The sequence below is a fragment of the Brachyhypopomus gauderio genome, unplaced genomic scaffold, assembly GCF_052324685.1.
Source record: "Brachyhypopomus gauderio isolate BG-103 unplaced genomic scaffold, BGAUD_0.2 sc60, whole genome shotgun sequence".
Taxonomy (NCBI): Eukaryota; Metazoa; Chordata; class Actinopteri; order Gymnotiformes; family Hypopomidae; genus Brachyhypopomus; species Brachyhypopomus gauderio.
The window spans coordinates 23,237-47,946 of record NW_027506881.1 but is presented as its reverse complement, the minus strand read 5'-3'; the positions used below and the strand labels follow the sequence as shown (position 1 = coordinate 47,946).

Genomic DNA, 24,710 nt, shown 5'->3' with positions numbered 1-24,710 from the left:
CTTGTATTTTTTTTTTTTTTTGTAGTTTGTAAATATATTTCTTGTTGTAAAAAGTAATAATTTTGTGAAAGCTGTCTAAATATTAGAATAAATATTGGGAATCATGTTCAGGTCCCCTTGTTTTTGCCGCACCTAGGCTCATAGTCGGTTTCGGCTAAAACTCTTAACCATTCGTAATTCGATTTCTCCGTCCTGTGATTGGGTTGTTTTGTTATTGGGTTGTTTTGAGTCCAACATGCTCGAGTCCTGCTGCAAAGAGAAAGATCCACTTCCCCCCTAAGCTCTCGCTAAACAAGGACATAGAGCGGTTCATGTCTGGACTGGAGTGCATATTGAACCATCGCCGATACAATAAACCCGGACCTTGAGTTAAGTTGCTGTGCCTGGCGCGGCCCAGGGCTTCAAGCACTCTTTGATAAATCAAGGGCTTTGCCCAAATTGGATTTTTTATCTTCATTTTTGATAGAGAGGAGACACAATGGAGAGAATCATGATTGCAGATGACAACGTTCAATTCAATTTAGCTTATTCCTTCACCGTGGGTTGTACTGGCATGGAGTGAACTGCAAGGTTAGAAGAGTCCAGTGGATGCTCCCTTTATCACAACGTTTGCTCTCTTCCATGTAAGACCAGTTTTGCAAATATCCTTCAGCCCTCCCATGTCAGGTCACAACTCAACCGAGTCATTCTGTCGTGCTAAACTTACACGTTTCACTTTCTATGCTGAGCTTCAGAAATGTTTGGACACTTCAACACTATATGTTTTTTATGCCTGAGTTATGACACCTATGTTTAGGATATAGAAATGACAGGTAAGCAACTGCATATTCATTAATCTTGACTTTAAATAGTCTGTAATATTCATCACCCAGAGCTTGCTGTAGTCCTTAATGCAGCGTTTGGGAGAGTGCCGTCAGTGTAAAGGGTGCAATCTTGACTGTGAGAATGAGCTTCACCTGCCCTGAAAAAGCAGCCATGCCTGAAAACCCCATAAAACATTTGGGTGAGGTGAGGACACTAACGATTAGGGACATTTTTAGGCACATAAAGGTGACACATGTGAGATGTTTCTGAAGAACAGGTGACCAACCATAACCCTTCCCTGTGTAGGACTGAACTGTCATTAACTCACCTGTTGAAACCAGCTGGTTACACTCCTTAACACACTGATTACCTGGATATGATGCACACATGTGGCCTGGATGTATCTGTACAGGACAGTAGTCACAGAACAGGTTGGACAATCTCTGATCTCCTGGTGTATGAAGTCAGAGGTCATCCAGCCCTCCTGGTTTATGAGAGCATTTGCTTTACATCACTTTTAGTGAGGTAATGTCTTAATATCTTTGGTCCACATGTTTGACAAATAAAAAGCTAACAGGTAAGACTGTTCTGACTACTGATACTGCAAGAGGACACACCTGACCTAACTCACCAGCCCCAACTCACCTGACCTACCTCACCTGACCTACCTCACCTGACCTACCTCACCAGCCCCAACTCACCTGACCCAACTCACCTGACCTACCTAACCAGCCCCAACTCACCTGCCCTAACTCACCAGCCCCAACTTACCTGACTTACCTCACCAGCCCCAACTTACCTGACTTACCTCACCAGCCCCAACTCACCTGCCCTACCTAACCAGCCCCAACTCACCTGACCTAACTCACCAGCCCCAACTCACCTGACCTAACTCACCAGCCCCAACTCACCTGACCTAACTCACCTGACCTAACTCACCTGACCTAACTCACCAGCCCCAACTTACCTGACTTACCTCACCAGCCCCAACTCACCTGACCTACATCACCAGCCCCAACTCACCTGACCTAACTCACCAGCCCCAACTCACCTGACCTACGTCACCTGCCCCAACTCACCTGACCTACCTCACCTGACCCAACTCACCTGAGCATTCAGCCTCAGAGCAGACCAATGCAATAAAGAGCACTTATTAGACACAATTCCCACATCTAGGAACACAAAGCTATTGGACAAATCAAAAACAACACAATTGTAATGTTTGTTTATAACACGTCATGTTTATAAGTCATGTATACTCGGTAGCGTCATTTGGACAAGCGAGTCAGATAAGGGGAGGATGATCCCACTAAAAGCACTCATGTAATCTTACTTCAATTGACCGATTCCAGTCTGATCTACACCTGCGGTCCTCTCTGGTCCCGAAGGCCTTTGGACCTACTGCGTACCCCCCAGTCAGGGTATCTGCACATTTTTAAATCTCAAATTCAATGACCTTTAAGCCCTTTTTAATACCTCTCACAAGAAAAAATAATACTATTACAGGGGATGCAGGTTTTCCACATCGTTGACGGGGGGGGGGGGGGGGGGGGGGATTGGCGAACGGAAATTTTTGACGTTGTTGAGGCCGTATACTCCAACGCTAGGAATCTAGCACTAGGACCCTGGAGCGGTTATTTTCTGCATTGTCCTAGCGCTAGATTCGGCAAAGTTCACATCGCGCCAGAACAACTGAACAACACACACTTATAATAATTTAATGCCTCCCCTCATAAAATTCCAGACATTTTAAGACATTTTTAGGCCTTGAATATGGAAAACTAAATTAAAGACTTTTTAAGGACCCGCGGGTACCCTGCCCCCAACACACAGGGCTGGTTCTGCCATGTGTCCAGGCTGGAAGGGGTTAATGCGACACGTTTGAGAACGTCCAGTTTGCTTGTGGCACAGGCATCAGTGGACCTTGTGGAGTTAAAGGCGAGTGTGCCATGACTGTGAAGTCACTTTGACACACACACTGATAAAATATCACTCTAAATAGAGAAGCAGTCTTGGTCTTGATTTAGTTGTGCTTATTGCACATGCCATCAGTATATTTTGGAACTGATGGTACGCATTGGAACAACCCTAGCTGAAGTCCCTCCAATTAGCATATTTTACATGCAACAATGCCGATTCCACATTGACCACTAGTATAGGTGTCGCAATTAAAGATGCATTAATTATTAAACCTGATAGCAATGATGTTTTCTGCAATTTTTCAAGAATCACTGATGTTAAACAGCAGATTATCATAATCTTAAGAGCTGAATTATTAATATCAGGTGTCGTTTTTTTCAGGGATAATTAATCCAAGGATCAGATTTACAGTGTAGATTCCAACTAATTGATTAGAAGCAAGAAATGATTTGATATAATGAATTCAGTATCTTAGCAGTAGGTTAGCTTCGATGTGCTTAGTCTGTGACTGATGACCCTGGTGACCTTAGCCCGTGACTCTGATGTGACCCTGGTGACCTCTTACCTCATATGGGATAGGGAGTAGAGGAGAATCTTGGGCAACAGACATCACTAGGTAAGTCACTGATAAAATACTCAAACTCCAAGCTGCAATAAACATGTAACAATCATGCAAAGTTTATTACTCATAAAATCAAACCATAAAATATCAAGAATAAATGTGACTTCAGGACTTATTTTCTGACAGCAACTGAAGGACTAAAATGTATATATCTATGTATTAAAATTTCAAAATACTCTGTTATTTAGGTATTCATAGCTGAGTAAATGTAAACACTGATTTTCCCAGCACTGTTAGAATGGCGGCCACTACCTCCAGCGTGGTAGCACATCACTAAGCTTTGGCTCACATGTGGTTCCTTCCTTCTCCAACACAACAGACGTCCAGGAGACTACGTCACGGACGTGTTCAGGTCTTAAACAGGGTTCTTAATGAGCTGTACCATGGCCTTTTTGTAGCAACGTGAACATCTCAAACACTACTCACAGCAGGCCTGGTGCTCAACTCAAGGACATCTATTTGAGTTATTGACTCATTGTATGTGGGGATAATTGTAAGTTAATTATAAACCCATCATAACATAAGACTTCCGTCTTTATTCCCAACGTAAGGTCTCTTTGGTTTTTTAACAGCAGCGCCATAACTGGGTTACTAGCAATCCTACATATTTAATACTCCCAGATACATGAGGTGTCTACCAGGGTTCATCTCCTGTCTGAGCATGGGCCAGAGAAGGAAAAAACTTACCATGTACTTCGTAAGTTTAAAAAAATAAAAAATAAATGAATTAAAATGTTGAAAGTGTAGTCAGGTAGCCAGACTCAATTATTTTCATCAAGGGCAGTGCACAGTCATAGAGCCGTTACGGTTGAAAGCACAGGCTAAGTGAGACCTATTCAGACCCCTCTTGAGAGAGAGAGAGGGGGAGAGAGAGGAAGTGGTATTCAAATCAGAAATGTACTACGCCAGACTGTTCAAGACTAACCGAGAGTGTTAAATAGACACAAAACAGGCCGTGATTAGTCGAAGGTTCAGTGGTTATCTGGAGACGCACCTCCCACATTTCTGCTTTAACAAACCTCTGAACATCTGGGGGAAGTTCTGTGGAAGCTGACGGGAGCTGTGAGAATCCCCCCCCCAGAGCCTCAGAAAAGAAGGGTGCGTAAGCTGAGAAGGTGCCTGTTGTGGTGGAGGACGGGTCCACTGTGAAGGGGAAACGGAGCCTACATGTGCGGTCCAGCGGACACAGGAAAGCAGAGGCGCCTGTGTGGTCAGTTTTATTGGAAAAGTCCACAGAAACAATAAAAAAAACCCCAACAATGGCACAGCGGAGTACAAACGTGGAAGTGTGCTGGCAGAGAGTGGGCGGAGCCCTCACACGACTGGCCCCGCCCATCGATGCCTCCTGGGACGGACGCGTTGCATATTTGAATGGATGCGTCAGAGACGTGTGCTGTGGGTGTGACTTCGTGAGGAGGAGGAGGAGCCTCCCGGCTGAGAGTGGAGGTGTGGCACACACCTGTGATCTACTCGTGCGCTACGCTCAATTAGAGAAAATGTAGCCGATCTAATGCCGGCGTACGATGCTTCCTCGCGTGACCGTTTCACACGTTCACGTCGTCAAATATGTTGTGTGTGTGAATGTTTGTATCCTGAGCTTCTGTGATATCAAATCTAGTTGCGGTGGTGGACAAAATACCATCGATAAATAACCACAATTGTTTCATGCAAGGACGCGTTTTGTCTGATTTTGTTCGGATTTAGTATGAGCAACAACGTTTAATCAGAGTACAAAGAATAGAAAATGTGTACTGTATAGTAACGCCTAGCGCAGCGACCGATCCATCAGTCATCCACTTTCATTCCTTTTCATTCATTCGTTCGTTCATTCTGCAGGGAAATATTGACATTTTTCAAACATTAGACACTTTTCTATTCGGGACCGAGTGCAGTACGTGGAATTAAAGGTTCGGCGGAGCTGTAGTTTTCTTCCTTGTGTTTTGTCCCCTCCGTTTGTATCCCGGGGGTAGAGTTGTGGTTGGGGGCGTGGTGGAGCGTGGAGGGGGCGGGGCTTCAGGCCTGTCTGACTTTGGAAGGCGTGTAGTTTTTGTCCATGGCTTCGTCCTGTAGGAACATGTGCAGGCAGCGCTCGTTCTGGGCCAGCGGGTGGCCCGCCACTCTGGGAACACAAGGAGGAGGAGGAGGATGATGAAGAGGAGTTAGCTTCACCCGCCGCCACGCTGAAGCCTGCGCGCCCACACCTGCAGCTGACCAGGACAGTCGGGACGGCCCCGACGGCCCACGCGCTTGTTCCCATGGTTACTCGTAAACCTAACCCTTGGTTCAAGGAACCAAACCCACAGGTCTGAAATCACTGATCAGATTTAAAAACTTTCAGACTTTAAAAACCCGAGACAGAAAGAGGAAGTTTCTGCTCCTGTTATTTCCTGTGCGTTGTGTCGGTAAATGTCTTTCAGTTGTAATTCGATCAAACTTTGTGAAGTTACACAACGTGAGAGGAAGGTGAAGATGATTATCGGTGTGAGGAACAGTTAAAGCTCCTTTACAATCACGCACCAACACGTGCTCACACAGCGAGTGTCACAGGCAGGGAGCACACACACCCTTAAGTGCTATTAACGGCAAACAATGACATTTAATTCGGGAGTGTGTGTGTGGAAGAGAGAGAGAGAGAGAGAGAAAGAGAGAGAGAGAGAGGGAGAGAGGGGGAGAGAGAGAGAGGGAGAGAGGGGGAGAGAGAGAGAAGGCCATCTTAATTACCCACGTACTGCTTCTATCTCCAAACCTAATTTACGGATGCTCATCTCGTATTAAAATTCAAACAGGTAGAAACGGTGCATTTGCACATGAAACAAAGATAATAGCAAAGTCTGCAATCACAGCAAATAATTACAATCGCACTGTAACTTTTATTGTCTCGGTCGGCGGGGGGGAACGTCGCCGCAGATCAAAAATAAGCATCGGTGCACACGGCACCCTGCAGAGAAGGAACACACACGCCTGCATCTCCCTCGCAATTATCAGAAATTACACAGCCAAAACAAAACAAATGTAAAAAGCAACGGCGGGTGTGTGCGCCGTCTCATCAGCCCGACGCCCGGTGGGTAATTAAGAGCCACGCACAAGAGCGCCATCAGCTGACATCAAGGCTGGGAGTACCTGCTCAACTCCAACTTCAACCCAACAAACTTCTGCCAAACTAAAAGAGGAAGGAGGCTTGTAAACCAGTAGTGGTGGGGTTCTCTCTCTCTACTCGTCAGTGATGCAGGAGAAATGAAGTTGTGTGGTGGAGGTGTGGGCCCTGGGCCAGCTCCACCCCTGACCCCAACCTCTGGGGTGGGTGGAGGCTCAAACGCTAGCTGGCCAGCATCCAGACCATGATGACACACACACTAGAGAAAGAGGGTCTGGTGCGCGTAACACACTGGGTGGTGTAAGACCTCCTGAGGGCCTGCTCCACTCCATCTTACCGCTGGAGTCCTGCTGGGCTGCAGGCCAAGTGGGGGTGCTGGTAATGCCCTTAAAAGTGTGGATGGAGCAGGGTGTGGGGTGGAGCAGGGTGGGGTTGAGCAGGGTGGGGTTGGAGCAGGGTGGGGTTGGAGCAGGGTGGGGTTGGAGCAGGGTGGGGTTGGAGCAGGGTGCGGGTGGAGCAGGGTGCGGGTGGAGCAGGGTGCGGGTGGAGCAGGGTGTGGGTGGAGCAGGGTGGGGTTGAGCAGGGTGGGGTTGGAGCAGGGTGGGGTTGGAGCAGGGTGGGGTTGGAGCAGGGTGCGAGTGGAGCAGGGTGCGGGTGGAGCAGGGTGCGGGTGGAGCAGGGTGTAGGTGGAGCAGGGTGCGGGTGGAGCAGGGTGCGGGTGGAGCAGGGTGGGGTTGAGCAGGGTGCGGGTGGAGCAGGGTGCGGGTGGAGCAGGGTGCGGGTGGAGCAGGGTGGGGTTGAGCAGGGTGGGGTTGAGCAGGGTGGGGTTGAGCAGGGTGTGGGTTGAGCAGGGTGGGGTTGAGCAGGGTGGGGTTGGAGCAGGGTGTGGGTGGAGCAGGGTGCGGGTGGAGCAGGGTGCGGGTGGAGCAGGGTGGGGTTGGAGCAGGGTGCGGGTGGAGCAGGGTGCGGGTGGAGCAGGGTGGGGTTGGAGCAGGGTGTGGGTGGAGCAGGGTGGGGTTGGAGCAGGGTGTGGGTGGAGCAGGGTGCGGGTGGAGCAGGGTGCGGGTGGAGCAGGGTGGGGTTGGAGCAGGGTGGGGTTGGAGCAGGGTGGGGTTGGAGCAGGGTGGGGGTGGAGCAGGGTGCGGGTGGAGCAGGGTGGGGTTGAGCAGGGTGGGGTTGGAGCAGGGTGTGGGTGGAGCAGGGTGGGGTTGGAGCAGGGTGCGGGTGGAGCAGGGTGGGGTTGGAGCAGGGTGGGGTTGAGCAGGGTGGGGTTGGAGCAGGGTGTGGGTGGAGCAGGGTGGGGTTGGAGCAGGGTGCGGGTGGAGCAGGGTGCGGGTGGAGCAGGGTGCGGGTGGAGCAGGGTGGGGTTGGAGCAGGGTGTGGGTGGAGCAGGGTGGGGTTGGAGCAGGGTGCGGGTGGAGCAGGGTGCGGGTGGAGCAGGGTGCGGGTGGAGCAGGGTGGGGTTGGAGCAGGGTGGGGTTGGAGCAGGGTGGGGTTGGAGCAGGGTGGGGTTGGAGCAGGGTGCGGGTGGAGCAGGGTGTGGGTGGAGCAGGGTGGGGTTGGCAGTTATGGGACTCACTTGTTGAGGAACTGCTCCAGGCCCTGCCGTCGCTCCTCAATGAACGAGTCGTCGAAGATGCCGTCATCACCGCGGAAGGGAAGCTGCCTGAACAGAGCCTTACCTGGGAGAGGGGGAACAACTACCTGAGAGAGAGAGAGAGAGAGAGAGAGAGAGAGAGAGAGAGAGAGAGAGAGAGAGAGAGAGAGAGAGAGAGAATAAACCAGGAATAATTTTGGAACAGGGACAGAAAATGCTAGACAAAAAGAACAATAATAAAAGCCACAAATGTTGTACCGCTGTGTAACAGAACTATATTTCATCCTTTTTCAAGTATTTCATATTTCAAATACCATTACTGTTGGTATTTGGTGCAGGTACCTTTTGTATCAGTGAGAAGTGTGTTTCGTAATATTCTATATAAAGTCCCTCCAAGTTAGGCGGGGATAGGGCTGCCCACTCTGGGCACGTGTGCATTCATCCTAGCGCTCACAGCCTCACACACACTCAGGGGCCCAGGGGCCCAGGGGCCACACACACACACACACACGGGTGTGTCTCTCTCTCTCTCTCTCTCTCACACACACACACACACACACACACACACACACACACACACACACACACACAGGGGTGTCTCTCTCTCTCTCTCTCTCTCTCTCTCTCTCACACACACACAAACACACACACACACACAGGGGTCTCTCTCTCTCTCTCTCTCTCTCTCTCTCTCTCTCTCTCACACACACACACAAACATACACACACACACACAGGGGTGTCTCTCTCTCTCTCTCTCTCTCTCTCTCTCTCTCTCTCTCACCTTGCTCTCTCGTTCCAGCTCTCCTCTCAACCACTCGAAGTCACTGTACCTCCTCCTGACGCACGACTCCTTCATCTTGAAGATGGGAAGGTTGGTCTGAGGGGCACAAGAGCAAACAAGCACCTCAACACCTGAGGATTCACCGTGGGATCCCAACATGAACATGAGACTGGAGAACTCTCACAGCTGTCGGGGAGTGTTTGAGGACCCAACAGAACTGCCCCACACTGTGAGGAAAAGGCCCCAGATATGAATTCAGTACAGTGCCTAATGTACAGAGCAACTCTCTCTCTCTCTCTCTCTCCCTCTCTCTCTCTCTCACACACACACACACATACACAGAGCAACTCTCTCTCTCTTTCTCTCTCTCTCTCTCACACACACACACACACACAGGGGTGTCTCTCTCTCTCTCTCTCTCTCACACACACACACACACACACACACACACACACACACACACACACACACACACACAGGGGTGTCTCTCTCTCTCTCTCTCTCTCTCTCTCTCTCTCTCTCTCTCTCTCTCTCTCTCTCACACACACACACACACACACACACACACACACACACACACACACACATACACTGTGCAACTCTGTGCATACAGGGTCGTTTCCACAGAGATGGATGGTTATATATATATATATATACATACATACACACACACAAAACCAAAACAAAGACCCAAGCCCATGGCAGAGCCAGTGAAGAGGCCAACGTACAACACACACACACACACACACACACACACACACACACACACACACACACAGCGATCGATACCGCCCGCGCGTGAGTCACCCTGCGTGAGCTGCAGGCAAACAAAACGGATGGAAAATCGTTTTGAGGAAAAAATAAAATAAAACGTGGAAGTGGAGACGGTCTGAAGGACAGAGCACAACCAACGCCAGCGTCGACGTCTTGACTGGCCCCTCGTGTGTGTGTGTGTGTGTGTGTGTGTGTGTGTCTCCGTAAAGGGCCGATGGTTTGGTGCTGCCCTTTAATATACGGATAACAAACATGCCAAAGTCACATCTGTGGTGAAATACAGCTGAAAAGAACGGAAACAGGAACCATGGCAACTGGAGAGCCCCCCTGACCCCTGACCCCCCTCACAGAGCACTAGTGCACACCGGTGTGATCACTGGGGTTATGATCTGTGGCATTAAACGAGTGCTAATTCATCATCGCACTCGTATTTTCAATGATCCAAGGAGGAGCTGTCGTTTGCTGCCCACCCTGGGAGGTCAACCCTCCAGCACTAACAGAGTCTCTCCTCCTCACAGTTCACTGCTCATGGGAATTAAGTGGTGCTCTTGTGTTCCGTAAGTGTAGAGTTACCACAGCATTAGCAGACGCTCTATCGAGCAATGGTGCACCACCCCATGTTGGAGCTGCAGTTAAAGAAGTGTGAATAGAAGCTTTATTGGCTTCGGTTTCCTGTTAGCGACTGGTGTAAAGAAGTTAATCCTCATGTCAAACGATCAGGTAACGTGATACGAACCTCTTACCATCCGGGTGTTTAAAACTATACGGTTGTGCTGTGATTAGCATTAGAGCCAAACAGGTGACTGAGGTATGGAGGTTCATTACTGTACAATAGTCATTCCAGGGCGCGCACACACACACACACACACACAACAGCCATTTAAAAGCAAATATTTCATGACGGAGGTTTAACACACTTCTGAATGTTTTTTTTTTTTTAGCTTTCCTGTACAGCAGAATGAAGCTTCAGATCAAAATGATTTAAAAAGTAGAAAAGATAGAAGCATGACTGTGACTGAACACCTGTAGGGACTCAGATACCACTTCAACGTCATTACTATCTGCTGAACAAAGGAGACGCCACCGGTCACACTAGCACTATAGAGCAGCGCTGGCCAAACTAGCCACAGTGTGAACACCACTGGTTACAGGATCCAGTGAGAACGCACCGATCACACAGCGGCATTTCAGTCGAGATGTGAAGTTACGAACGCACACGGACGCATGAAAAAGTTAAGCCATGCCCCTCGTGTCTCGAACGGCAGAATACGGGGGAGGACACCGCGTGACCAGCTGTGCGTCTCCGCCGTCCCTCAGAGTTTGCGAGGACCCGTCTCGGCGCTAACGATCTCAATCAAACCCGATACGAGGGAAAAATCCTAAACAAAACCGCGCAACAAAGACCCTGATTACCGTGGCAACCAAAGTTAACCACGCGGACGGAAGCCGACTTCCACATCAAACGCTCGATCAGACGGACGCGGCCGCATTCACGGCGTCGCCTCAATTACGGCGGCGTGGACAGGGCTTGCTAACAAACCTGTCGATACCGTTGTGTTCACGCATTTGTTTACGCTCCGCGAGCCGTAGTGCAGCAGATACGGAGCGCTGTATGGCAGACAGGCTGCAGGTAAAATCACGGGCAAACCACGTTGCTATATACCGCCGACTGCCCTCGGCAATCAGAGGTAAAAAGAAGGACTCATCAAGTTTAAAAAAGTAACTCCAAAAGGAGGAGAATATGTTTATGCCTTATGGATGCCTTCAAACCTCAGCTTTCAGTTCATCATTTTGTCAATTTCTCAGATGGATAATTTTAAAATAACTCAAAACTGCCCAATCACAGGAGAGGCGAGACATTTCTACTAGCTAGCGTTTACGCTGGGTTTGAGTTGAGCAGCTGAGAAATCGGGCTCCATGAAACGCCACTCAGGGCTAGACGACAGGACTCCCCCTCAGACGAGACAGGACTCCCCCTCAGACGAGACGACAGGACTCCCCCTCAGACAGGACGACAGGACTCCCCCCTCAGACAGGACGACCGGACTCCCCCTCAGACAGGACGACCGGACTCCCCCTCAGACAGGACGACCGGACTCCCCCTCAGACAGGACGACCGGACTCCCCCTCAGACAGGACGACCGGACTCCCCCTCAGACAGGACGACCGGACTCCCCCTCAGACAGGACGACCGGACTCCCCCTCAGACAGGACGACCGGACTCCCCCTCAGACAGGACGACCGGACTCCCCCTCAGACAGGACGACCGGACTCCCCCTCAGACGAGACGACCGGACTCCCCCTCAGACGAGACGACAGGACTCCCCCTCAGACGAGACGACAGGACTCCCCCTCAGACGAGACGACAGGACTCCCCCTCAGACGAGACGACAGGACTCCCCCTCAGACGAGACGACAGGACTCCCCCTCAGACGAGACGACAGGACTCCCCCTCAGACGAGACGACAGGACTCCCCCTCAGACGAGACGACAGGACTCCCCCTCAGACGAGACGACAGGACTCCCCCTCAGACGAGACGACAGGACTCCCCCTCAGACGAGACGACAGGACTCCCCCTCAGACGAGACGACAGGACTCCCCCTCAGACGAGACGACAGGACTCCCCCTCAGACAAGACGACAGGACTCCCCCTCAGACGAGACGGCAGGACTCCCCCTCAGACGGGACGACAGGACTCCCCCTCAGACAAGACGACAGGACTCCCCCTCAGACAAGACGACAGGACTCCCCCTCAGACAAGACGACAGGACTCCCCCTCAGACAAGACGACAGAACTCCCCCTCAGACAAGACGACAGGACTCCCCCTCAGACAGGGAGGTCAAACCAACTGCATGTTTCACACATAAAAGGAGAGAACAGAGGGACAAAACCTCCAGTTACAGTTACAGAGACAACATATGTCCAGTTACAGAGGGACATGCGTCCAGTTACAGTTACAGAGGGACAACACATCCAGTAAAAACAGGCAGCTATGACCGTGCAAAAATGTGACACAAGGCTTAATAACAAATGACAGGGAAAGAAGAGAGAGGTAAGAGAGACTACATGTCCATTTTATACACAACAGCCCAAAATAGCCGATTGTCCGATAGATGTACTAAAAGCGCTTTCTCGTTTAGTCACTCCTGGGCGCTGTTAAAAGCCTCCACATGGCTTCTGCCGAGCGAGGAGGGGGCGCTACTACAGTCTCCCTGCACTTTTTGAGATGCATGTGCGTGCTGGGGACAATGGTGTGTCCTCATTAGGACGAGGGTGAGAGAAGCAGGAAGGGTGGAGGGGGGGTGGAGGTAAAAAACCCCCCAGCTCCCAGCACAGAGGGGTCACCATGCTCACTGGAAGGGCTTCCACGCAGGCTATGCATTAGCTTTTAGCGAGCCAGATCAAGTCAAGTTTAAGAGAGCTCATTTCATCTCCGCCCTCCTCTCTCTCTCTCCCTTTCAAAATAAAAGTAACAAAAAAAAAAAAAAAAAATAGACGCACAATGCCATCTCATCACATCATATCCCCAAAGAGATGGAGACGGTGACAATGAGAGCACTCACACACACACACACACACACACACACACACACACACACACCTATCTCCATAGACAGGCTCTCTCTGTGACACGGTGCAGACACGCACCCCCCCCCCCCCCCCCCCCCCCCACACACACACACACACACACACCCTCCCCAGCGCTGACAGAAAGGCTGCTCTCTCTCTTTTTGTTCCCACAGCATCTCCTCCCTCTCTTCACACTGTCATCTCAAGTAGGATATGGTAGCCTTGATACAATATGGCTCCCATTACCATTAAAATAGTTGTCGGGATGCTGTGGACTTTGGATTACACTTGACTGGGACTGACAGCCAGGCAAGCAAGCCATTTTTATTAATGGTCAAGAGCAAGAGAGAGAGAGGGGGAAAAGGGGGTTGGAAGTGGAGGAGAGAATGAAAGAGGGATGAAGAGGTGGAGGTGAAAGGGGGTGGGGAGAGCGAGAGACGGGAGGGGGGGTGAGAAAGAGAGAGCTGTTAGAAAAAAAAGAAAGGGGGGGGTGTGTATGTGTTATTATCCTGTCTGTAAACAAAGTGGGAACCCAGTGTCCTGTCCCATGTGTGTGCAGGAGAGCTGGGTCCCGCCCCACTCCACGAGCAGGACACAGACAGACGCTGCACGGGAGGTCACGCAGCGGGACACCACTCCAGCGGGACACCTCTCCAGCGGGACACCTCTCCAGCGGGACACCTCTCCAGCGGGACACCTCTCCAGCGTTCCTCCCGGAGAAGAAGGCTGTAGCGTCCTAACGACCCCCGCCCCTGCCCCGTCCTTCAAAGCAGAGCGGCTTAAACGAAGCTTTGTCCAAACGTTTACTGCACACCGCCGCCGCTTACTGGAAACTGCTCCATGTGCCTCCATATTCGCTTTGACGCTCCAGAACAGCGAGGAGACGAGAATCGGGCACAAACTCCAGAAGGAAGCGGCTCCTTTTGCTTACAGCGATCGTGACAGCCTTCGGAGACTCAAAAGTCTGTTTGAAAACTAAAGCAAACGGAGTAGTTAATTAGTTACTAATTATGCAGAACCGTGAATATAAACAAGAAGCAACTAAAGCGGACACGGAGCACGGCACCAGGACTCACGATGAACCCTGTAGAGGCCCACAGGAGCACATCAACCACAGCAGGTCAGAGGTCGTTTAGCCAAGATCTGCTACAATGGGCAGCCCAACAACGGCCACCAGTGTGGGCCCAACACACACTCAGCTAGACGCCTGGGACTGCAGCAGCACAGCCTGAACCTGGCTGAACATCTGACAGGAACGAGAAGGAACGTCAGGGTCATCCAGTTGGGAGCATGTTTGGGGGTGGGTGTGTGTGTGTGTGTGTGTGTGGTGATAGAGGGGACTTATCCGGGCCTCCACCACCAACACTCACTCCACTCCCCTCTCAATGAGGGGATTAAGAAGGCAGGCACTTACGCCCTCTCTCACACACACTCACACACACATACATATACATGTATCATCTCAGAGATGGGGGGCATGAAAGCAGCACAGATGAAGGGGGGGGCATTGTGCATGTGTGTGAGAGAGAATGAACAAGTGTGAGAGAGAATAGGACAAAATCAAGAAGAGAACAACCCTAACCCTCCACACACAATTATTATGGATGTCACCGTTAAAACTATACCATCACCTTCACCCCACCAGACTCACCCTCACACCTTCACCCCACCAGACTCACCCTCACACCTTCACCCCACCAGACTCACCCTCACACCTTCACCCCACCAGACTCACCCTCACACCTTCACCCCACCAGACTCACCCTCACACCTTCACCCCACCAGACTCACCCTCACACCTTCACCCCACCAGACTCACCCTCACGTTGAGTTGGCGAACGCATGGACGTAATTTTGATTTCAAAAGTGGGGGGGGACATGGATTCGTCGTTATTTAAATATTTGGTTTTAACCGTTTAACCGCTCCCCGGGGACCGTTTAAACGCTCCCCGTCCCCGTACCGCCCCCTCTATCCTCCCCCCCGTCCCCGTACCCCCCCGTCCCCGTACCGCCCCCTCTATCCTCCCCCCCCGTCCCCCCGTACCCCTCCGTCCCCGTACCGCCCCCTCTATCCCCGCCCTGCCCATCCCCGTACCCCTCCGTCCCCGTACCGCCCCCTCTATCCTCCCCCCGTCCCCGTACCCCTCCGTCCCCGTACCGCCCCCTCTATCCTCCCCCCCGTCCCCGTACCCCTCCGTCCCCGTACCGCCCCCTCTATCCTCCCCCCCGTCCCCGTACCCCTCCGTCCCCGTACCGCCCCCTCTATCCTCCCCCCCGTCCCCGTACCCCTCCGTCCCCGTACCGCCCCCTCTATCCTCCCCCCCGTCCCCGTACCCCTCCGTCCCCGTACCGCCCCCTCTATCCTCCCCCCCGTCCCCGTACCCCTCCGTCCCCGTACCGCCCCCTCTATCCTCCCCCCCGTCCCCGTACCCCTCCGTCCCCGTACCGCCCCCTCTATCCCCACCCCCCCGTCCCCCCGTACCGCCCCCTCTATCCCCACCCCCCCCGTCCCCCCGTACCCCTCCGTCCCCGTACCGCCCCCTCTATCCCCACCCCCCGTCCCCGTACCGCCCCCTCTATCCTCCCCCCGTCCCCCCGTACCCCCCCGTCCCCCCCCACCAAGTCAAGCTGACTCCAGCAGCCCGATGTGAGTGCCCACCCTCTCCCCCCATCTTCAAGTCTGTGGAGCAGGAAGGGTGGTGTGAAGGAGGCGGACGAGCTGGGCGCTCCCTCATGTAAAACAGGGTCACCCGGGCAGCCAGGAACACAATGACGCTGATTACACGCCAGTGCTAATTATTACCCGCTAATCAAGTACAGTGGCTTCAGTGGCAGCCGCCGGCTCTCTGTAGGTGGAGGGAAGCTATTAATACTCCAGCAGAGCTGGGGAGTCTGGGGAGAGGAGAACGTCTGTGGAAGAGCTCGCACATCAGCTCCACAGAGCGCGTGATAAACGTCTACGTATCCATGGCACAGACGCGTTACGCTAGGAGAACACAGCCTCTGTCAAGCACACAACTACTTATCAGGTCTTTCATGAATAGCGCTTCACTGTCACGTGTAAATAACAATACCTAATCAGAAATTTGTTCTATGCCAGAGATATTTCAAAATCAAGATGTCTGCAAGATGCCACTTTCTCAGAGTGTACAGAACTGCAAGGATTGATCACACCTGCCCAGGTAATAAAGAGTATTATAATAAAGACTGTAATTAAAAAACTCTATTAAGTAGGTGTGTCTATACAAATGAAACGAAGCCTTTGTACGAAGCCTTGTGTATAAAAATTTAAACATGATTGAGCCAATTACACATATGCACATTAGGAGAAACGTATAGAGCAGGAAGTTTAAAGCCACGAATCTCCATTCTTTACTACTGCTGTTTCTCTTTTCATTCTCTTTTCGGTGGAATGAAAAAGGGAACAGCGCAACACACAGAAAATGCACCATGTCCTTCCCATGAGGCACCATGTCACCAAGCTACGGATCTTGCTGTGAAATGTGGGACAAATATTAGATCTGACGGAGCACGTGCTTTTAATCTTGGTGTTGGGCGAGCGGAGTCCAGGCGGGACGTCTTGTTTTTTTTTTTTTTAATAACGACCTGGAGCTCAAGACGAGGCTCGGCTTCACCTGGACGGGAGTGACAGATGACCTTACATCACGTAGCTGTTCCACACCTCCACAACATCTCACTGTATGCGGCACATCCTGGTCCAATGAGAGGTGGCTGATGGGGAGGGGGAGACTTCCCCTCTGCCCCCAGAACCCTGCGCTCATGGATAACAGCAGATAACACCACAAAGCCCTTGGAGACAACCAGCCACCATCAGCTGCCATTACACAGCATGTGTGACATCTGATATGTACAGCTCGCTAACCTAAATTCACACCAACTTGGTGAGGAAACCGCAGAGCCCAAAGTGAAATCTAAAGTAAGACAGTGCAGGGCTCTTAAAGTGGAAGTACAGGCCCAGTCGGGGCCCAGTCGGGGCTCAGTCGGGGCCCAGTCGGGGCCCAGCCAGGGCCCAGCCTACATGTGGCCAAGCTGAGGCTACAGGAAGGCACTGCAGCCCCAGGCCAAACTCCTGGGTACACAGGAAATGGAAACGCTGGTGTGCCTGGAAGTCGAGGGCTGGAACTGGGAAAACAACATTCTATGACATCACTTGGCCACCGAGCCCGGATCTGGATTCAAGGTCGCATATCTCCGCTTTACGGGGTAGTTCTTCACAAGATGTGACATTTGGTTCACATGCCACAAATGTTTTAGAATTTATTTACCCTGCAACATTTTCCAAAGATGAAAAAATTGGATGAGTAATCCTGACGCTAGTTTCAGGCATGTGACACTGAAACGTTCAACAGGAACTGTTGAAAGACCTATTAAAGACCAACACAGATCCACCCACACGAGCCAACATCAGTGTTAAAGACCAACACAGATCCACCCACACGAGCCAACATCAGTGTTAAAGACCAACACAGATCCACCCACACGAGCCAACATCAGTGTTAAAGACCAACACAGATCCACCCACACGAGCCAACATCAGTGTTAAAGACCAACACAGATCCACCCACACGAGCCAACATCAGTGTTAAAGACCAACACAGATCCACCCACACGAGCCAACATCAGTGTTAAAGACCAACACAGATCCACCCACACGAGCCAACATCAGTGTTAAAGACCAACACAGATCCACATACACGAGCCAACATCAGTGTTAAAGACCAACACAGATCCACCCACACGAGCCAACATCAGTGTTAAAGACCAACACAGATCCACCCACACGAGCCAACATCAGTGTTAAAGACCAACACAGATCCACCCACACGAGCCAACATCAGTGTTAAAGACCAACACAGATCCACCCACACGAGCCAACATCAGTGTTAAAGACCAACACAGATCCACATACACGAGCCAACATCAGTGTTAAAGACCAACACAGATCCACCCACACGAGCCAACATCAGTGTTAAAGACCAACACAGATCCACATACACGAGCCAACATCAGTGTTAAAGACCAACACAGATCCACCCACACGAGCCAACATCAGTGTTAAAGACCAACACAGATCCACCCACACGAGCCAACATCAGTGTTAAAGACCAACACAGATCCACCCACACGAGCCAACATCAGTGTTAAAGACCAACACAGATCCACCCACACGAGCCAACATCAGTGTTAAAGACCAACACAGATCCACCCACACGAGCCAACATCAGTGTTAAAGACCAATACAGATCCACCCACACGAGCCAACATCAGTGTTAAAGACCAACACAGATCCACCCACACGAGCCAACATCAGTGTTAAAGACCAACACAGATCCACCCACACGAGCCAACATCAGTGTTAAAGACCAACACAGATCCACCCACACGAGCCAACATCAGTGTTAAAGACCAACACAGATCCACCCACACGAGCCAACATCAGTGTTAAAGACCAACACAGATCCACCCACACGAGCCAACATCAGTGTTAAAGACCAACACCGATCCACATACACGAGCCAACATCAGTGTTAAAGACCAACACAGATCCACCCACACGAGCCAACATCAGTGTTAAAGACCAACACAGATCCACCCACACGAGCCAACATCAGTGTTAAAGACCAACACAGATCCACCCACACGAGCCAACATCAGTGTTAAAGACCAACACAGATCCACCCACACGAGCCAACATCAGTGTTAAAGACCAACACAGATCCACATACACGAGCCAACATCAGTGTTAAAGACCAACACAGATCCACCCACACGAGCCAACATCAGTGTTAAAGACCAACACAGATCCACCCACACGAGCCAACATCAGTGTTAAAGACCAACACCGATCCACATACACGAGCCAACATCAGTGTTAAAGACCAACACAGATCCACCCACACGAGCCAACATCAGTGTTAAAGACCAACACAGATCCACCCACACGAGCCAACATCAGTGTTAAAGACCAACACAGATCCACCCACACGAGCCAACATCAGTGTTAAAGACCAACACAGATCCACCCACACGAGCCAACATCAGTGTTAAAGACCAACACAGATCCACCCACACGAGCCAACATCAGTGTTAAAGACCAACACAGATCCACCCACACGAGCCAACATCAGTGTTAAAGACCAACACAGATCCACATACACGAGCCAACATCAGTGTTAAAGACCAACACAGATCCACCCACACGAGCCAACATCAGTGTTAAAGACCAACACAGATCCACCCACACGAGCCAACATCAGTGTTAAAGACCAACACAGATCCACCCACACGAGCCAACATCAGTGTTAAAGACCAACACAGATCCACCCACACGAGCCAACATCAGTGTTAAAGACCAACACAGATCCACCCACACGAGCCAACATCAGTGTTAAAGACCAACACAGATCCACCCACACGAGCCAACATCAGTGTTAAAGACCAACACAGATCCACCCACACGAGCCAACATCAGTGTTAAAGACCAACACAGATCCACCCACACGAGCCAACATCAGTGTTAAAGACCAACACAGATCCACCCACACGAGCCAACATCAGTGTTAAAGACCAACACAGATCCACCCACACGAGCCAACATCAGTGTTAAAGACCAACACCGATCCACATACACGAGCCAACATCAGTGTTAAAGACCAACACAGATCCACCCACACGAGCCAACATCAGTGTTAAAGACCAACACAGATCCACCCACACGAGCCAACATCAGTGTTAAAGACCAACACAGATCCACCCACACGAGCCAACATCAGTGTTAAAGACCAACACAGATCCACCCACACGAGCCAACATCAGTGTTAAAGACCAACACAGATCCACATACACGAGCCAACATCAGTGTTAAAGACCAACACAGATCCACCCACATGAGCCAACATCAGTGTTAAAGACCAACACAGATCCACCCACACGAGCCAACATCAGTGTTAAAGACCAACACAGATCCACCCACACGAGCCAACATCAGTGTTAAAGACCAACACAGATCCACCCACACGAGCCAACATCAGTGTTAAAGACCAACACAGATCCACCCACACGAGCCAACATCAGTGTTAAAGACCAACACAGATCCACCCACACGAGCCAACATCAGTGTTAAAGACCAACACAGATCCACCCACACGAGCCAACATCAGTGTTAAAGACCAACACAGATCCACCCACACGAGCCAACATCAGTGTTAAAGACCAACACCGATCCACATACACGAGCCAACATCAGTGTTAAAGACCAACACAGATCCACCCACACGAGCCAACATCAGTGTTAAAGACCAACACAGATCCACCCACACGAGCCAACATCAGTGTTAAAGACCAACACAGATCCACCCACACGAGCCAACATCAGTGTTAAAGACCAACACAGATCCACCCACACGAGCCAACATCAGTGTTAAAGACCAACACAGATCCACCCACACGAGCCAACATCAGTGTTAAAGACCAACACAGATCCACCCACACGAGCCAACATCAGTGTTAAAGACCAACACAGATCCACCCACACGAGCCAACATCAGTGTTAAAGACCAACACCGATCCACATACACGAGCCAACATCAGTGTTAAAGACCAACACAGATCCACCCACACGAGCCAACATCAGTGTTAAAGACCAACACAGATCCACCCACACGAGCCAACATCAGTGTTAAAGACCAACACAGATCCACCCACACGAGCCAACATCAGTGTTAAAGACCAACACAGATCCACCCACACGAGCCAACATCAGTGTTAAAGACCAACACAGATCCACATACACGAGCCAACATCAGTGTTAAAGACCAACACAGATCCACCCACATGAGCCAACATCAGTGTTAAAGACCAACACAGATCCACCCACACGAGCCAACATCAGTGTTAAAGACCAACACAGATCCACCCACACGAGCCAACATCAGTGTTAAAGACCAACACAGATCCACCCACACGAGCCAACATCAGTGTTAAAGACCAACACAGATCCACCCACACGAGCCAACATCAGTGTTAAAGACCAACACAGATCCACCCACACGAGCCAACATCAGTGTTAAAGACCAACACAGATCCACCCACACGAGCCAACATCAGTGTTAAAGACCAACACAGATCCACCCACACGAGCCAACATCAGTGTTAAAGACCAACACAGATCCACCCACACGAGCCAACATCAGTGTTAAAGACCAACACAGATCCACCCACACGAGCCAACATCAGTGTTAAAGACCAACACAGATCCACATACACGAGCCAACATCAGTGTTAAAGACCAACACAGATCCACCCACACGAGCCAACATCAGTGTTAAAGACCAACACAGATCCACCCACACGAGCCAACATCAGTGTTAAAGACCAACACAGATCCACATACACGAGCCAACATCAGTGTTAAAGACCAACACAGATCCACCCACACGAGCCAACATCAGTGTTAAAGACCAACACAGATCCACATACACGAGCCAACATCAGTGTTAAAGACCAACACAGATCCACCCACACGAGCCAACATCAGTGTTAAAGACCAACACCGATCCACCCACACGAGCCAACATCAGTGAAACTGGTGGGTAGTAAATGACCCGGTTACCATTATTTAAGACAAAACATTTAAGAATTGTTATCATGTAATTTTATAAAAATAAAAGTTTATAATGTGTCCTCTTGGCTTTTAGACAAGGTAGCAGAGTTGTTTAAACCTTCTGACCTGTACACTCTACCAGAACATTCCCTGACTAAGAAACAAGGCACAATGGAGACCATTACTCTGGTCTGGAAAGTGCAAAACTCTCCTAAATCTCCCTATGGGATAACATTCCCCACACTGAAGGGCCTGGCAGAGCTATGGTAGACTTTATTACTCGACTAGAATACATTTTAAACGTGGTGACTTGCTGTCATTTGACCTGCTTTGTTAATGATTTCACCATGTGGGATTTGTTCTTTCAAGGTTTTTTTTTCATACAATCACTAGGCTCCTTTATACAGATGACCTTAAGCTATGCTAATCTCTGGAAACAACCAAATCCGAACTTTGGTCTTATGTTAAGATATTGCAGTATCAAAACCTCAGAATTTCTGGTGCAAGCAAGCCAAGCTACTCTAAAATACCAAACTCTAAAATAACTTATTATAATATAAATTGTAATAAAGTGTTCCACACATTTTATCAGGACAAGTTGAAAATCATACTGGCTGACCTAAATTATGCAAATCTGAGCATCTTTTTACTACATGGTTCCAAACACAATGACGTAATTACAATGTAATTTACTTAAAATATATTGACTCAGTTTCACCATTAAACTGTAAGATTCCAATACAAGACTGAAATTATTATTTTTTTTAAACAAAAAAAAAGCACTTATAGTATTTCCATTCATCCAGGTCTAGTTTTAGACAGTTCAGTGACACCAGTTGAATGTTGTATTAAGCACACTCCTGGACAGTCACCTCCACATGAGTAAGCTGCTCTTATCTTGGCCTTAGACAGTGAGGTACACAGCTATACCACCTAGGCGCAAACTTAACAACTTTAGCTAACTAACTAGCTAACTTTTACAATCTGATAGCAGGTTTGCTAGCCAGTTACGAGTATGCTGCCCAAATGAATACTGCTTGATAGAGGAGCACATTAAATCATGTTAAAACTGCTGTGAGTGCCTAACTAGTTAGTTAACTCGTTACTCAGTTATACAATGTGTGAACTCCTAACCCAACCCATAGTAAGAAGATGGCAAGCCAGCCAACCAGTTCAGTAGTTTATCACGGCTAATAACAGCCAAAACAAGCCTTGAACTCAGTGATTACAAACTTTACATCTTAAAACATAATTATTTCCTGGCAACTTATCAAACTTCAACAGTACATAGCTAAACCAGGCTGAATAACACAGGGCAAGTAACTAGCTGGGCAGCTAGGTGGCTAACATGGCAGCACACAATAACATAAGTTAATTAACGTTAGTTAACTACAGGTTCATCTAGTCATGTGAGATATAGTTAGTTAGTTAACTACAGGTTCATCTAGTCGTGTGAGATATAGTTAATTAGTTAACTACAGGTTCATCTAGGTGTGTGAGATATAGTTAGTTAGTTAACTACAGGTTCATCTAGTCATGTGAGATATAGTTAGATAGTTAACTACAGGTTCATCTAGTCGTGTGAGATATAGTTAGTTAGTTAACTACAGGTTCATCTAGTCGTGTGAGATATAGTTAGTTAGTTAACTACAGGTTCATCTAGTCATGTGAGATATAGTTAGTTAACTACAGGTTCATCTAGTCGTGTGAGATATAGTTAGTTAGTTAACTACAGGCTCATTTAGTCGTGTGAGATATAGTTAGTTAACTACAGGTTCAACTAGTCGTGTGAGATATAGTTAGTTAACTACAGGTTCATCTAGTCGTGCGAGATATAGTTAGTTAGTTAACTACAGGTTCATCTAGTCATGTGAGATATAGTTAGTTAACTACAGGTTCATCTAGTCATGTCAGATATAGTTAGTTAGTTAACTACAGGTTCATCTAGTCGTGTGAGATATAGTTAGTTAACTACAGGTTCATCTAGTCGTGTGAGGTATAGTTAGTTAACTACAGGTTCATCTAGGTGTGTGAGATATAGTTAGTTAGTCAACTACAGGTTCATCTAGTCGTGTGAGATATAGTTAGTTAGTTAACTACAGGCTCATTTAGTCATGTGAGATATAGTTAGTTAACTACAGGTTCATCTAGTCGTGCGAGATATAGTTAGTTAGTTAACTACAGGTTCATCTAGTCATGTGAGATATAGTTAGTTAGTTAACTACAGGTTCATCTAGTCGTGTGAGATATAGTTAGTTAACTACAGGTTCATCTAGTCGTGTGAGATATTCTGTTGTCTAGAAAACTATTCTGTTAACGCTGCTGTCAACTACAAGTGAACGAGTAGCTAAGCTAACCAGCTAGCTGTTTAGTTAGCTAGCAAGTCAACGTTAAGCTATGCTAATGCTAGCTAAGCTAACCGGCTAGCAGGTCAACATTGCGCTATGCTAATGCTAGCTAGCCCAGCGCCGTCTGGTCAGAGTGTGACCGCTCTAGTTACACTCATGGTCGGTGTGAGCAGCGGTAACACGCAACAATTACCGCCCGACAACGACACCGGGCTGTGGGTGAGCACAGCCCGCTAGCGGCCCCGGTCCCCGGGCTCTCAGCCGCCCGTTTGGCCCCGCGCTGTGACCGGACCAGTGCGGTAACGTCCCGCCGCCGCCGCCGCCGCCGCCGCCGCCTCACCTTCAGCCGGATCTCGTAGGTGGTGAACCTCGCCCGGCCGACGCCGACCGTCTCCGGGTTGCCCACGTCGATCTCCAGAAAGTTGCTCGGCGGTCCGTAGGCGTCGGTCAGGTTCTGCGGCCTGGCGTGGAGCCTCCTGGTATCCGCCACCGCGTCGGCCATCGCTGCCGTTAGCGCGCCCCGATCAGCTGAGGAGGCAGCTGACGCTCACGCGAGGAGCGGCCGCGTCACGT

General features: G+C 49.8%; 1 protein-coding gene across 1 annotated transcript; it reads right to left on the bottom strand.

Moving 5' to 3' along the window:
- Nucleotides 1-3,373: 3,373 nt before the first annotated feature.
- snx3 (sorting nexin 3) lies at nt 3,374-24,675 on the bottom strand. The gene is made up of 4 exons (XM_076988070.1): nt 24,478-24,675; nt 8,821-8,916; nt 8,020-8,144; nt 3,374-5,465 (listed from the first exon to the last, which is right to left on the bottom strand). Exons 1-4 carry the CDS (start codon nt 24,637-24,639, stop codon nt 5,360-5,362), a joined length of 489 nt encoding a protein of 162 aa, XP_076844185.1. The 5' UTR covers nt 24,640-24,675; the 3' UTR covers nt 3,374-5,359.
- Between the last annotated feature and the right edge of the window lie 35 nt (nt 24,676-24,710).

Bases quoted from the DNA above. Each gene is read 5' to 3' on its own strand.
- snx3 (XM_076988070.1), bottom strand. From the start codon at position 24,639: ATGGCCGACGCGGTGGCGGATACCAGGAGGCTCCACGCCAGGCCGCAG. The intron at 8,145-8,820 runs GTGAGAGAGAGA...TCTCTCTCTCAG, and splicing joins AGCTGGAACGAGAGAGCAAG to GTAGTTGTTCCCCCTCTCCC. The intron at 5,466-8,019 runs GTGAGTCCCATA...TTGTGTTCCCAG, and splicing joins CTGGAGCAGTTCCTCAACAA to AGTGGCGGGCCACCCGCTGG.